Here is a 14,798-nt window from a genome sequence, read left to right on the forward strand (position 1 = left end):
AACTACAGTTCACTGGCCGTGGTGCTGCTGGTTTATAACACTGAATCTCTTAAGGTCAATTTAACACAGATGAGAGTCTGGCCGTCAAGCAGAAAGAAAGAGAGAGAGAGAGAGAGAGAGAGAGAGAGAGAGAGAGAGAGAGAGAGAGAGAGAGAGAGAGAGAGAGAGAGAGAGAGAGAGAGAGAGAGACGTGAGTGAGCTCTGATATCACGATACACTGAACAGAGAGAGGGAGGAGGGAGGGGGAACGTGAGACCATTCTATTGCCATGGCAATGACTGACCAATTAGTAGACCGGCCTGGCGAAAGGCCATGATGGCGGCAAAGACACTGGCACGCTCGTCTGCTTGCGTGCAACGCGTTATGAATCCAAAGATGGAGGACCCGGCCCCCGCACCCACACCTGCAATACACATACAAACACAATAATAACAATAATCTGTAGGTTTCATTTGTGTGTGTAATTGTGTGTGTGTGTGTGTGTGTGTGTGTGTGTGTGTGTGTGTGTGCATGCACGTTTGTGTAGCGTTAAAAGAAAGAGCGTGTTCACCTGCTACAAGCCGACTACATAACAACAACCATTTTGAATATCCCAGGAAATACATGAAGTTACCTGAGGAGACAAGAGAAGGGATTAAAAAAGGATCACCGCATGACTTTAATGGTGTGGTGAGTGGGGTTAGGGTTAGGGTTAGGGTTAGGGTCAGGACCATGATGATTAACTTTATACAACACATCTGTTACAATAAGAACGACAATAAATCTCTATATTTTCCTCCCTCCCTCCATCTCTCCCCTCTTTCTCTTTCTTTCACACTCTCTCCCAACATTACGTGTGATGGTGGATCATAACTGAGTCAGATTCTCTCACCGGCGATCTCGAAGAGGTTGGAGAAGAGGATGATGTTTTTTGTGGCTCTGCTGCGGTCCGACCACAGGCCAAACAGCGGCCCCGTCAGCAGCCCGCTCAGGCTGAACGCTGATAGGCCCAGACCCAGGAAGTAGGGCGGGGCTTCCAGGATCTGGAGGTAACGCCATATTGTAGGCAGAATGACCGCTAGAAGGAATGGAGAGCTAAATAAAGAGCTGGGGTGGATAGGCTCATGGACTAGAAGGAGGTGGTGTAATGGACTAGGGGGCTGAGGAGAGAGGGAGGAGGAGAGGGGGAGGAGGAGGGAGGAGAAGAGAGGGAGGAGAGAGGGGAGGATGGGAGACAAAGAGGAGAGATGTGGAGAGAGTGAGGAGAGAGGGTGGAGAAGAGAGGGAGGAGGAGAGAGGGAGGAGAGCGGGTGGAGGAGAAGAGGGGGGAGGAGAGAGGGTGAAGGAGAGGGGAGGATTGATGGAGGAGAGAGGGAGGAGGAGGAGGGGAGACACAGGAGAGGGGGAAAGGGTAACGAAAAGGGGGGAGGGAAGGGTGAGGCTATGCCCCATTTGCCTTCATCATAATCTGATTCAATTATCCAGATGGTGCAGCCATGAATGTGTGTGTGTGCGTGTGTGTGTGTGTGTGTGTGTGTGTGTGTGTGTGTGTGTGTGTGTGTGTGTGTGTGTGTGTGTGTGTGTGTGTGTGTGTGTGTGTGTGTGTGTGTGTGTGTGACTACCATCTCCACAAGTTATACCAGTTCAATCATTTAAATGTCAGGCCCAAGTTTTATCGTTTGCTCTACTACTTTGAGCTACAAAGTTTTCGAATCAGACAAAAAAAGCTAAACTCACCGTACTCGATGCCGCTGAGCAGGAATATCAGTCCGATGGTTAAGAACGTGATCCTCCTCTTCTGGTGTTTATCCATGATGTTGAAAGACTTTCTCTCCTTTTAATCACCAGCTTCTGACTCCACATGTCCCTCGTGGAGGAGGGGAGGAAGGGGAACGGAAATGGAAGACAGTGTGACTCCACTTAGAACAGCATCTCTGAGGAGACTCTCCTTCGTAATCTCCAGAAGAAAAGGTAGAATCAAACTACAGGCTTCTTATCTGAAGAAGAAAGCTCAGAGAACCAAATGAGGCAGTGAATTCAACTCCGTGCCCAAACTTTCTTTGTAGGGTTGATACAATAAAAGTCTTCCCGAACAGAATTATATAATCTATAAGAATAGTCTACTTCATGTGGAGGAACGTCAGCGAGCCGCACCACAGTGCTCTGGGAGCTGCAGTGTGTCAGGTAACAAGAGGAAGGTGAGGGAAGATAATCTGCTTTATGCATTTTTTATTAACATTTACTCCAATTTCACATCAAGAGTTGTTTCTCAGCAGACACTTACAGGAGGTGAGCAAAGGGTGTCATCCACCAAAGTTACACTGCTATCGCTGCCATTATCTTTTAATTCAAAAAGTCCTTTGTATATAGTTTATAATTATCTGTACGCACCTGCGATTTACTTTAGTGACAATTGCGTCGCTAAAAGTGTCAATAAAGAAAATTCAACATTCTGGTTGCCAGACAACCAGCTTATTCCTGAGGCACTTCTTTTGTATGGTGTGTAACTATGCTCTCTTCAGATGTATTTCATAGGGTTTTCTGTCAAAGGTTGCCACTTCTACAGATATAAATTAATATATCTCAGAGCCGTTAACCGATCACCGCTGCTCCACTTCAGAGATGTAAAACAACAATTGAACTGGGTCACAATTGGATCGCCCAGCTCTCAATTCTCACTTGTACAAATGTGAACGTCACTGAAAATGTGAACATTTGCATAAAATATTCTCAGGGTTGTATGGCAACATTGGGTTTTGGCGCGGGGGGGGGGAACACTTGTTTGTTTATTGTTCTGTTTGTTGTTATTCTGGAGTTGGAGCTGAACTTTGTGATGTTTCTTTGTTTTTGATTCTGCTCTTACCGATTCTGGTGTGTAATGAACTGTGAGGAGTAGCTGCTTAAGACAGATTGTTAGGAAACTCATACGTAAATTAGGCTTGATTCTGCAACCATCCATCTTCACAAGCTCCCTTCAAAATAACTCAAATTTAGAGCTGCCAGCACTTTCCACTTTCTGGGGTTGCTCGGTGTGTTTTAAATAGTTCTGCAAAGTTCTGCCTTGGGAATAGAACATGTATCCGGTGCCTTCACCAGTTCCCAGTTCCTCTTCATAAGGAAGCAGGTGATCAGTGTGGCACGGTCTCAGTTATAAATATGGAATATGTTTGTGGCATGGAAGGTACGTTTCTTGTTTGCTTGTGTGTGCGTGTGCCTGTGTGTGCATATGTGTGTGTCTCGCACAGGCAGTCATGATATTCCATAAACAGGCTGGATGTAGCACACATTCCTGAAGGACAATATAGTTATAGTTTTTATGGTGGGTGGGAGGGACAGGGGTGTGTGTTGTGTGGGGTGGGCTGATGGGTTCTCCAGTCTACGTGTGTGTGTATCTGTGGGGGGGGGGCAGGTGTGTTCTCCAGTCTAAATGGATTTGAGTGGATTTGTGATGCAAACATAATGTTTTCATATATTTAGTGGACACAACAATTGTGTGCTTTTGAGTATTATGCCATGAAATGCTAAAACCTTTCTTTATCAAAACGAGTGCTAGGGACAAATGAAAGTTGTTCTGTTCAACTGATGATCTGGGGGCCAGCGGGGGATAACATCACCTCTGACAGCTAACTGAATGAGGATGAACGCTCAAGCAGTAGCCTCTGGCTGCCAACAGCTTCCTAAAGCCCTCCTACACAAAAAGTCTAAAGGACAGCAGCAGAAAAAAGGAGACAACAGCATACTTACTCAGAGCTGTCAGGCCCGAACAGAAACAAGAAATAATGACTGTGGAAAGTTGCTGCCATTCAATATACCGCCATTTCCAAACTAAGCACAAGGCATTCTGGAATCAATAACATCGGGAGAACGACACGGAGGACTACATTACATTTTCAAAACAAAACAACAAAAAAGTTAAATCTGGGAGGGGGAACTTCAGCATTTTGGGAAAAAGGCAAAGAGAATGCGTATCCTTCGAATGCTGTCCTTCGGAAAACAATGTGACAAAAGATACCAGTTCAGATGGATGGAGGCTGAGGCAGGTGATGGATCACCATCCATGATCATGTTAGGATTCTAATAACGCTGGACCATGGTATGGAATGAGGAAAACCCTTCAAAAGACAAATGTTATCAACACCAGCTACCTATCTGCTATTATATTACAAAGAAAGACATCACAACAGTTGCAATACTAAATCCTAACATATCTCAAATGTTTAACAATCAGAGATGTGCGACAGGGCCGCTCAGTGGCTTCCCTTTCATTGCCATTAGCAACCAAACAACTTCCTCCCCTTCATTGAATGAGAGAAGACCACTGCAGCCTCAGAACACACAGCACAGCCAGCAGGCCACTGCACCACTGGTTTCTCTCTCGGGCGCTCTCTCCCTGATCCTGCTGATGGAGTCTCTGTTTATCAAAGTGTGTATTAAAGACACCGGGAACTACCATGCAGAGCAGCCAATCAAACTGCCCCTGCATATTGAATATGAACTCCAGCCCGAAATCAAACACTTCAAAAGGAGATGAATCCCTCTCCCATGTGTGGGGGAAGCATCCCTCCTCGGTACTTTGGCAGAGTAAAAAACAACCCCAACTCCATAACCTCTCTAATGCTTTCCCACCACAAAATGTCTCCACTCCCCTCACATCAGCCCCCATCCATCCCCTTCACCACCGCCTCCACCCTGTTTACTGTGACGGGGGTTTGTGTTCAGTTCACTGTATATTACTTTGGATGAACGCTGAATAAAGTAATATAAAGTAATGAAGCACAGCACAGCACTTGGCCTTCATTGGGTACTTAATTCGGTCTTGTATATACATTAGCACTGTGTACAGAAGAGGGAAGTCTTACAAACCCAGAGTCTCTGATTGGTGTGTCTACAGGGACACCCTGGTCCAGTGGGAAGCCATTAGTTACCTGGCTCACCTCATGGCTGTTTCTATAGGAACCTGGGAGTCGCCAGGGTGGAAGCCTTTGTGCCGTCACCTTTGAGACTCGGTAAACAACAGGAAAATCCACCTTTAACCGCAATCACTTCCTTCAGTCCGCGCGGTGAGTCCCATCTACAGTGTCTACGGGAGGTTACAGCCGCACATTGAGCCACACTGGCTCCTAGTTTGACTTGTGGATCGAGGCGAGGGGAGGTAGGGGTTTTGGTGGCGGGGGTGTGGTTCACCCAGGCCTGATTGGTCGGGCGCAGCCTTAGTGGTGAGTATTCAGCAGGGTGTGGAGATGTTCTTGAGCGCGACGGCTCCTAGTGGATCCTACAACGTCCCCATCAACATCAACCTGCAGGGAGCGCGCAAGAGGCCCACAAGGTAGGACCCAGACCCGCTCCACTCTCACAGAGAGGTCTGCTTCATTACCAATGTGTACACAGCAGCTGTGTGCGTCAGCATTCTCCCTGTTCTGTTTGCTTTTCTGCACCCTTTACCGTGTCATCCCTAGGGTGTGCGATGCAGAAAGAGAGACCGAGAGAGCGGGAGTGAGTGTGTTTGTGAGCTTGTACACATTGTCCACATAGCTGCATTGCATGAATTTGTGCCAGTGTGAATCTGTAAGTACCGATGTGTAATCCATATTAATGTGGAGATAAAGTAGGCAGGTGTTGAGTCTCTGCCATGCAATGGTCATGCATATATTAATGTCCCCATACAATCTAGCGGGTGTGTGTGTGTGTGTGTGTGTGTGTGTGTGTGTGTGTGTGTGTGTGTGTGTGTGTGTGTTTGTGTGTGTGTGTCACAGAGGGCTGCTCCAGTCACGGCCAGTGCAGGAGCAGATGTGGAAGGTGGCTGATGATGGCGGCCTCAAGGCCCAGATTCCCGTATCCAGTGCTGGGGAGGACAGGGCCGTTCTACTTGGCTTCACCATGATGGCCTTCTCCGTTTTAATGTTCTTCGTGGTGGGAATCACCACAGTCAAGCCCTATTTGAACAGGTAAGGATGTGTGAACACAGGTCAAACCCTTTGTGAACAGGTAAGGATGGGTGAATACAGGTAGAACCCTATGTGAAAAGGTAAGGATGTGTGAATACAGGTAGAACCCATCGCTGTTTTTCCATCAGCATTATTGGCTGTGCTGAGTCGTACCGTTCAACGCTGATTAGCGTCTCCACTACCAGTTTAAGAGCTCCATGCTTTGCCGCTTTGCCTCCAAATGGGTGCGGTGACTTCAGTCTAGTCGCTGGGTGGAGTCAGAAATTATCTATCAAATTGTAGGAATATAGACCTATAAAAATACAAAAATCTGTGCGTTCTAGTGTCTGAGACATGTCTACATGCACAAAGAGTATGGCTAGTTCTTAACAGCTTGATTCTTCATTGTTTGTTCCTGTGACTATATAAGCTGAAGGGTTAATAGTCATAAATACTGACTTGATCCCACCAACTCAAGCAGCACTCAAAGAGCATGCCAAACGTGCTTCTTATGTGGCTGATATGTGTGGGGATAGGCATTGAAGCGACATCCACAAATGAATAGCCCGTCCTGACTGGGGATGAGTGGAACAGAACGAGGGGTGCGGAAAGTCCTCTGGACTCCACTTCCACCTATTGCGGAGAGTTTAGGGAGCAGCCACAAGTGGGAGCACCAAGGCATGTACTGGAAGGTGTAATTGGTTCAGATATGGACTCAGTTGCACATGCCTATGTAGTTGCCCCTGCTAGAACCTAGTTATTCCCCGTTGTCCCCTGTGTTTGTTACTTTGTAACATTGCTTCCACTGCTTATATCTAACAGAGAAGCACATTGTCAGTTTAGTTCCTTAATATTGTTTGAGATGCTTTCTGTTTTTGTCATGGTTCAAATATTGTGCTGGCCAGAGATAATGTTGCTTCTTGATTTGTCCTTATTGACGTTTAGTCTTAGCCATTGTTTGATTATTATTTTGGAGCACTGTCCGTTCAGCACCACAAATGTAATTAATAATCTTTTTTTTTGTTTCCCCACCCCTTAGTCATTTTTTAATGGAAAAATTGTCTGTAAAAAATAGAAATAACATCCCTTCTGAATGTTACTTTGTCGTGGTAAGGGAGCTTGTATACCTCAGTCAACCCTGAGAGCTATGCTGGTGGGACACAACTACTGACAGGTTTTACCAAACTGGAAAGGTCATGGGCAAGGAGTCAGACAAAACACAGTTAAACAACCCCTTTTGACAGAGCCTTTGGTGGAATCCAATGCATTTCTACGCGAAAATGTGTGTTTTAAAAATCATGGGGGGCTGCAGTCATCCTGAAAAATGGCCATGATCTTGAAATTTCAAGTGGCTGTGGGTGGTTTCTTGTCAAATGACCCTTTGAGACGGCTCATGGCACTTTTCATGCTTTTATCACCAACTAAATGATTTCTTAAGCCTAACTGCGCCACTAAGGTGGTGGCCATCTTAAAAATGGCCGCCATCTTGAATTTCAAGTAGCTATGGGTGGCTTCAGAGTTTCCGGAGTTTTGGAGGTTCAGACCTTAAGCTTGGAGGAAAGTGCTTTGAACACACTGTTGAGTCTGAATTTTCACTCTGAGTTTCATGCAGAACTAAAGCTACCCGAGTCCTATGAGTTCACCACACAACAATGGCTGGCCATTTCGCTGTCATTACATTGATAAACTAAAGTGAACTTGCAGCAAGCACTAAGAGGCAAACTTAACACCCATTCTAACAATTGCATTACGATACATTACAGCTTACAATTATAAACATCCCCTGATATATTCACGCTCATGTTCAACCATCGCAAGCGGTTCTAATAACTGATGCATCTGATTCAACAGGGAAGCACAAAGAGGCTCCTGTGGGCATCCATACTTGTTGTTGTTATGAAGTCTAGTCTCAAGAATTATCGTTTTTAGGGGGGAATATTGAATGTCAAACATTGAATTAATCATCGTGGATATCATTGTGCGTCACTGTCCATCTGAAACAACCCAAATATATTAAATGTGTCCGTAACTAATCAATAAAAAGTTACGTTAGCATATAAAATACAAAATAGGATACAATAAGTATGTGACTAGTTAGACCCTCAGGTAGACCCCATGTGACCAGTTAGACCCTCCGGTAGAACTAGGGTTGCCACCTTGGATTTGGGAAAAAAAGGGACACTCGATCAAATGTTTGGGGCGGAGGGCTCGGCCATTATTACCAGTTCAGACTGACCAATGAACATACAATTTGGACAAAGGAGACGGAAACAAAGTCATGTTAATAAATATTCTTTCAGGGGTCACCAGGGTGGATGTACACCAGCAGATAATTTCAGTCCAGCAGCCAGGTCAACACACTAGACTAGAACACAGAGAGACATCACATGATGAGACTTGATCACAAACTTTCAACATTGATATTATTTCAACATTTATATTTTTGTATTTCTTGTTTGTTTTGGTGTTGTGAGTGTGTGTGTGTTTGTGTGTGTGTGTGTGTGTGTGTGTGTGTGTGTGTGTGTTTGATTATACGTATGTGATTAGATTAGTATGTGTTTGTTTGTACGAGAATCGGAATGTATGGTTAATATAACTGTATTTATGGACTCCAGGAAGAATAGCCATGATACTGTGCTGCCGCAATTGGATATCCAATAAAAAATAAATTAATCAATAATCAATAAATCTATATGGGCAATTGGAATTTTATGAAGACCCCCATGAAACTAGCCGTGCTATCTATGAGCAAATTGTGGATATTATAGAAAAAAATGGTCTGCTTACCAGATTACCGTTGACCGTATAGTTTTTTTCGTACTGGTGGCTTGCTTGTTTTATTTGCTCCATCTCCTTCCTCGTCAGTCTCTCCTCCCATTGCAAATGAAGACGCAGCGCTCGACTCCACTCACACTGAGTGACTTTCCTCCACTTTAATATGTTTATGTTTGAAATTGTGTTCCCGCTCTGTCTGAGAAGCGCAAGAATGGGGCGTCATGGTCACGTACGCAAAGCATAGACGGGAAGAAAACTGGGACAATTTTAAGAGCCATAGAAGCACAGGAACCGTACTAGACTACAGAACGAAAGTAATCAAATGAGGTGTTTGCATTTTCCCCCAAAAAACGGGACAAATTGTGTCCCGGGAGAGATTTATTTTTTCCCGGGACAGCTGGTGAGAAAAGAGAACAATTCTTGGAAAAACGGGACGGGTGGCAACACTACGTAGACCCTCAGTTAGACCCTCAGGTAGACCCTCAGGTAGAGCCCCAGTTAGACCCTTAGGTAGACCCTCAGGTAGACCCCATTTGACCAGGTAGACCCTCAGGTAGACCCCATGTGACCAGGTTAACGCTGAACGGGTAAAGGACTATTGAACAGTTAAAGAAGAAATCCGGTTTAAAATGGATCTGGGATATGTTTAAGATGATAACAAGATGGGATGTTCGTTTGGGAGCACAAAAGCGCATGTAAACGCATTCTTAAATAGGCTGTTTTTAGCCGATTCTACCAAAACGCTATAAACTGGGAACCTTGGGGGCATCTTGTCATGGTAAAAACAAAATCGTTATTTTAAACAACTTTGTAAGTAGATTGACGAACACAGAGATTGTGACATCCGTCAGCAACACACAAGCTCTGTGTTCGCCAATCTACTTATCGAGTCTTAAAAACAAAATGCCGTCGACGGGTGATCTACTGATGGTATTGTGTGTATAAAATGTACTTTTTAATAAACAATCTGTACACTTACAAAGTTCTCAATGACTCGTTTTATATTTTAAGACCCATATTATACTATCAAAGAAGTGTCAGGCTACTTCTAGCCTTTTAAGTTGTTTAAAATAACGATTTCGTTTTTACCATGACAAGATGCCCCCATGGTTCCCAGTTTATAGCGTTTTGGTAGAATCGGCTAAAAACAGCCTATTTAAGAATGCGTTTACATGCGCTTTTGTGCTCCCAAACGAACATCCCATCTCGTTATCATCTTAAACATATCCCAGATCCATTTTAAACCGGATTTCTCCTTTAAACCTTGTATTGGTGTGTTAACTGGTTAGAATTATTTAAGTAAAGCTGTGTTTCCCTGGTTGGTCCTGTGGGTCTGTGACGCCCCTTTGAGACTGTCACCGTGGTAAAGTTCCATACCAAGAAAAACTTGACATACCTGATTGGCCGGTGTTCCCCTAGCAACTGGGTGGAGCGCGGCGGCTGCGTGCTGGTCCAGGTGGAGCTCCTGCAGGACTGGGTGGAGTGCCGGGGGGTGAGCATCATGCCCTGCCTCCGGGTCACCGTCAACCACAGCGCCTCCGGCCGGGCCAACCTCCTGCACCACCACGAGGACGCCCTGATCCTGGCGCCCCAGGTACTGCACAGGTCATCCCATCCAGGCTTCTCCCTTGGGCGGGTTTGCTGTTCGTCTGTTCAGGAGGAATATAATTGAATGCAAATTATGGGATATCTTAAATTTGAGCATGCTGGAAATTATGGGATCAGAAGCACCTTGTTCTGTGCTCTCTAGTCTTGTCTTGTAAATAGTGTGAACATGCGGTGGACGGAGGGAGGCCCTCATTGTCACGCTATTTGATCCTGAAGCGCTGCAGTTGGGCAGGACTATGGGGTTAATAACAGGAGTTAGGGCCTGGATCACTTCTATCCAACCTGGCCTCAACATTCCTCAACAAAATTAGGTAACATCTAATTACCTCAAAGAAGTGGAGATGGCCAGAGGGGGACCATAGTAAAATAATTTCCCCAAAGGCCCCCTGAAAAGGTATCTGCTAAGAATTGGGCCACACATTAGCCAATGGTGTAATGAGCAGATCAATCTTACCAGCCTAAGAAATAATGGTTAAGAACACAGGGCAACTTTCAAACAAACCTCTAAGTCTATTAAGAGGGGAATTCTGAGCCCCCGTAACATATCTCTTCTCCCAGTGCTTCTACATCCCCAAGTGTAAGATGGAGGCGGCGGCACTGCAAGCCGAGGCCCTGGTGGTGAAGGACAACCTGGGAGAGCAGCTGGGCCAGAGCCTGGCTTGTCTCACGGACCCCGCCAAGCACCGGGGCCACGCCTTGCTGCACAGGAAGTACTCCCTGAGGAGGGCCCTGCTGGCCCTGCTGTGGCCCAGCCTCATGCTAGGTGGAGGGGCCCTGCTGGTGGTACTAGTGAAGCTCACCCAGCAGCTCGGCCTCGTTCACCGGGACCTGGGCCGGAGGGGCCCCGAGGACCGTCCCCTCCACATCCAGACCTAGCCCCCGTCCCCGTGCACCGGGACCAGGGCCCCGAGGACCGGCCCCTCCACGTCCAGACCTAACCGCCGTCCCAACGGCCCCTTAGCAGGCCCTCAGCGGAATGCAATGCAGACCAGATGCCTGTGGTTGGAGTTGGATTATGATGACAAGCGACAAACACACACAATTAAGACTGCGCTTTCAATAAAGACAAATATTTTTTATTTAACAGTACAATGAGTTTATGAATTAATACTTTTGTCAGACATGGGTTCATAAGAGGAATAGGGGAGGGGAGGGAAGTGGGTTGACAAGATCATTCTAAGAGGTGTTATGGAAATGTACACATGAATAGATGTATCATATGGATGATGTGTCCTTTACAACAAACAAAAACATAAAACATGCAGGGCAGCCCCTTACTGAGCTCAGATCTCTCTCTGCACAACAACACTCTGCACTTTTCAAAGACCCGTCCTTCAACAGTTAGGATTCATATCGTTTCGACAGCTAGGAGCCGTCTACTTGGTTTCACTAAGAGAACCGCTTCACACAATGCACGACTCCAACTTAGTTTTTATTTTTTATTTATTTATTTCTTCCTTCCATCTTTCGCCTATTTCGACAGACATCAGCTCCTCTGCCTATACGTTTTAAAATACAAAAATATATTACCTCTGTAGCGTTATTCAAGGAAAGCATTTGCACGTTTTTTCGGTATAAGTTACCTTCATCGTGACATTGTAGTACCACACACAAGTACAAGTAACAAGGTCATTTTTCTTTTTTTTAACATGAAATTCAAGTAAACATCAGGTCAACCAAAAGACAATCGCACTCGGGACCTCATGCATGATGCAGCGATAAAATGACCAAAGCAACCACATACAAAGACAAAGTGTAGGGGGGGGAAGGCATTGAACTTTAGGATAATTTTTTCCATCTTATCGTCTGCATGTGACACTCTTGAATGGGGCCAGCCCATTGGGTCTGTATCCTGTACGGAAACGCACACATTCACTAAGGCATCGCTATCCTGGGCAGTCCACGGCCCCTCATCCACAGGTCTTAGTGAGATACATGTGTATCTATGAGAGACGTGAGGCCTGGCCAAGAAGGCGTCCATCTCTTCTGTGTTATTTGGTAGAGCTGAGACAAGGCCTCAACTCATGACGCCAGCGGGCACTCTCAGATGTAATTCTTTAATTTCCCTTTGAGGTTCAGACTATTTCTTTGGGAACGGGTTTCGGGGAATTAAAGATCACAAGGTTGGATTGTAGAGTAGATTATTTCTAAATCACCTACATCGTCTCGGTATCTCAGCTGAAGAGGCTTGAAGCAGAGGGTTAACAGGTTAAAACAGGGTCGCCATGAGGGCTGTGGTGCCCATACAGGTCATGACTCAGCACAACAGAAATAAAAGTCAAATAAGAACATGGAAAAGGCAGGGTTGATGGTCCTTCTGTGTGTGAGCAGCCAGTTCTACAGCGATGATGACGCAGTATCATCGGTTCATTTTTCTTATTATTATTCTTCATTTTCATCTTCTCTGTTCAGTCTATAAAATGCTAGCCTTGGACTGCGACAAGGTGGGGAAAGTCATCTGGGTTTCACTTCATCACTTTGTCGAGGACTTAACCAGAACACGTTTGTGTGGGAAAGTACGAACAGACAAATAAGGTACAGTTTGCATAGTGTAACACAACATCACGAGGAGAACAACGGTGTGCCTTACAGTCACTCACAGAAACCAAATAAGGACAACGATAAACAAGAATAGAGCTGAACTCAAACATGTACTTAAGCTTTCTCAAACCTTGAAATGGGTATTTCATCCCTTGCAACGTTAAGTAACTTAATGCTGGAAACACTAATTATAATACTGACATATAACATTTTTTTTTTTTTAATAAAATAAAAAACTGAAATGGAGCAAAGATCAGTGCTACGTAGATAAACTGGAATTGGAATAGTAGTGAGTTAAAAACAACAAATGATGTATAGGTGGCTTACAGGGACTTTGGCTTAGTATAAAATAAAGACTTAAAAAGGTATATGTGCACAGTAAGCATCCAGGGATGAATATACTGCAGTAAAAAAAAAAAAAGGCCAGGCCCACGTCTGTAGAACGAGAGGGGATATATGGAGGACACGAACATTAAAAGAAACAAAACAAAAACGTGATAGTCGTCAGCGGGAGTCAAACGTTATACTTTGAATAAAGTCAGCTTTTTGCGTAACACCTTGTCCACAGCAGAGCAACCCTCCTGTCCTTTGCAGCGTTTTACCGAAGTGCCGATGCCTCCAGATTCAACCTGTCGACCGGCTTTGAGGGCACCTCAGGGATCTGTTTCGGGTCCGCTTTTCAATTCCTTGCCATGCATCCTCCGGACAAAAGAGGCCCAAATTGAGGCGAGATGTGCTCTGCCTCTTTCAGGTCCTCATAGGTAGTGGGTAGAACATAACTTAGTGTAACTGCTAGGCGACCAGAATAAGTCATACTGTCTTTCAATGCTGATGTTTTAAGGATCAACTAAGCAGTGCGCTCATGGTTTGGTGCTTACAGGAAGAAGGCTGAATGTTCCCCGCTCTGCTCTTCCCTGCTGTGGAGAAGGAAGAAGATCTGAGCGGAACCTCTCCTGCTCCCCCCGGGTCTTGGGGAGTTCCGCGGAGCAGACGGCTGAGGGTCAGACGCAGAGTAGAAAAGGCAACAAAAGCACGCCGGCGATCGTCACGGCGCCCTAGACGGCATTCTAAGAGAGGAAGGGGAACGACTCCTTCCACCGGGTGTAGGAACCTTTTCCTTTCAGTCCCAACCGCTCTCGCCTCATGCCCACCGTGGTCGCCACTGCCGCGGGGGCTACGCCCGCTTCAGTTCATGGCGTGCTGGCGGATGGTGTGGAAGATCCAGTCCATCTTTGTGGTCCAGCCACCGTGGTGGGCATCGTTCATCTGCTTCATGAAGTAGTCAACAGCCTCCTGCTCTGTCTTGTCCAGGGCCAGCGTCTTGCGGATGTAGGCAATGTCGTCGAAGGACTGCAGCTCGGGCATGCCGGAGCCCAGCATCATGGAGAACAGGTTGATGAAGAGGTTGGCATGCTGGCGGATGGCCAGATAGGCCTTGTAGCACATCTCCTGGAACCTGAAGGGGGGAGAGTGGGAGAGAGGGAAGGACATAGGCAAGAGATATGAGTGGGAGAGAGTGGGGTGAGAGAGTGGGAAGCAGAGGGAGAGAACATTGATATTTAGACCTTAAGGGCATTTAGCCGACACTTTTATCCAAAGCAAATTGCATAAGAACCAGTGTTTCCCCCAGCACTGTATGGTTAAGGCGGCCGCCTTACCAATACTAGGGCCCCGCCTTGAATACCAATGTATTGAAAAATATATATACATATCTATATAAATATATCAGTGTCTCCCCTGTATGCATTTAAAAATATGACCGCCGCTGCTGAATATCTTTTTTTTAACAAGAGGAGAGGAGAGCTTCAGCTTATCTCTTTAAAATACGAATTTTGCACTACGCAAAATAATATAACATTCCGTGCGCTATGGACGCTGGATATGCGCTTCATATCCAAGTCAATTCACACACTTGTGAGTAAAGCATATAAACGGAGAGGAGAGGAGAGCTCTGTCTTATCTCTTTAAAAA

The 14,798-nt window shown here is 45.6% G+C and overlaps 3 protein-coding genes across 3 annotated transcripts in view; 1 reads left to right on the plus strand and 2 right to left on the minus strand.

Annotated features, from left to right (window-relative positions):
* mfsd8l2 (major facilitator superfamily domain containing 8-like 2) overlaps nt 1–1,916 on the minus strand; it is an 11,304-nt gene extending 9,388 nt beyond the window's left edge. The window contains exons 1-4 of the mRNA XM_056597249.1: nt 1,717–1,916; nt 872–1,057; nt 551–613; nt 284–403 (exon numbers count right to left, since the gene is read on the minus strand). Coding sequence (XP_056453224.1) covers nt 284–403; nt 551–613; nt 872–1,057; nt 1,717–1,792 — 445 coding nt within the window. The 5' untranslated portion in view covers nt 1,793–1,916. The remainder of the gene's footprint in view (nt 1–283; nt 404–550; nt 614–871; nt 1,058–1,716) is intronic.
* Nucleotides 1,917–5,178: 3,262 nt separating this feature from the next.
* LOC130387959 (calcium-activated potassium channel subunit beta-3-like) lies at nt 5,179–11,162 on the plus strand. Its single transcript, XM_056597251.1, has 4 exons — nt 5,179–5,305; nt 5,733–5,924; nt 10,098–10,272; nt 10,845–11,162. The coding sequence occupies exons 1-4, from the start codon at nt 5,220–5,222 to the stop codon at nt 11,160–11,162; spliced, it is 771 nt and encodes a 256-aa protein (XP_056453226.1). The 5' UTR covers nt 5,179–5,219.
* A 181-nt stretch (nt 11,163–11,343) lies between these two features.
* The window catches only part of LOC130388074 (phosphatidylinositol 4,5-bisphosphate 3-kinase catalytic subunit alpha isoform), a 44,427-nt gene continuing 40,972 nt past the window's right edge, over nt 11,344–14,798 (minus strand). Inside the window, exon 21 of the mRNA XM_056597404.1 lies at nt 11,344–14,283. Within this exon, the coding sequence (XP_056453379.1) occupies nt 14,013–14,283 (271 nt within the window). The 3' untranslated portion in view covers nt 11,344–14,012. The remainder of the gene's footprint in view (nt 14,284–14,798) is intronic.

This window comes from Gadus chalcogrammus, chromosome 8, assembly GCF_026213295.1.
Source record: "Gadus chalcogrammus isolate NIFS_2021 chromosome 8, NIFS_Gcha_1.0, whole genome shotgun sequence".
Taxonomy (NCBI): Eukaryota; Metazoa; Chordata; class Actinopteri; order Gadiformes; family Gadidae; genus Gadus; species Gadus chalcogrammus.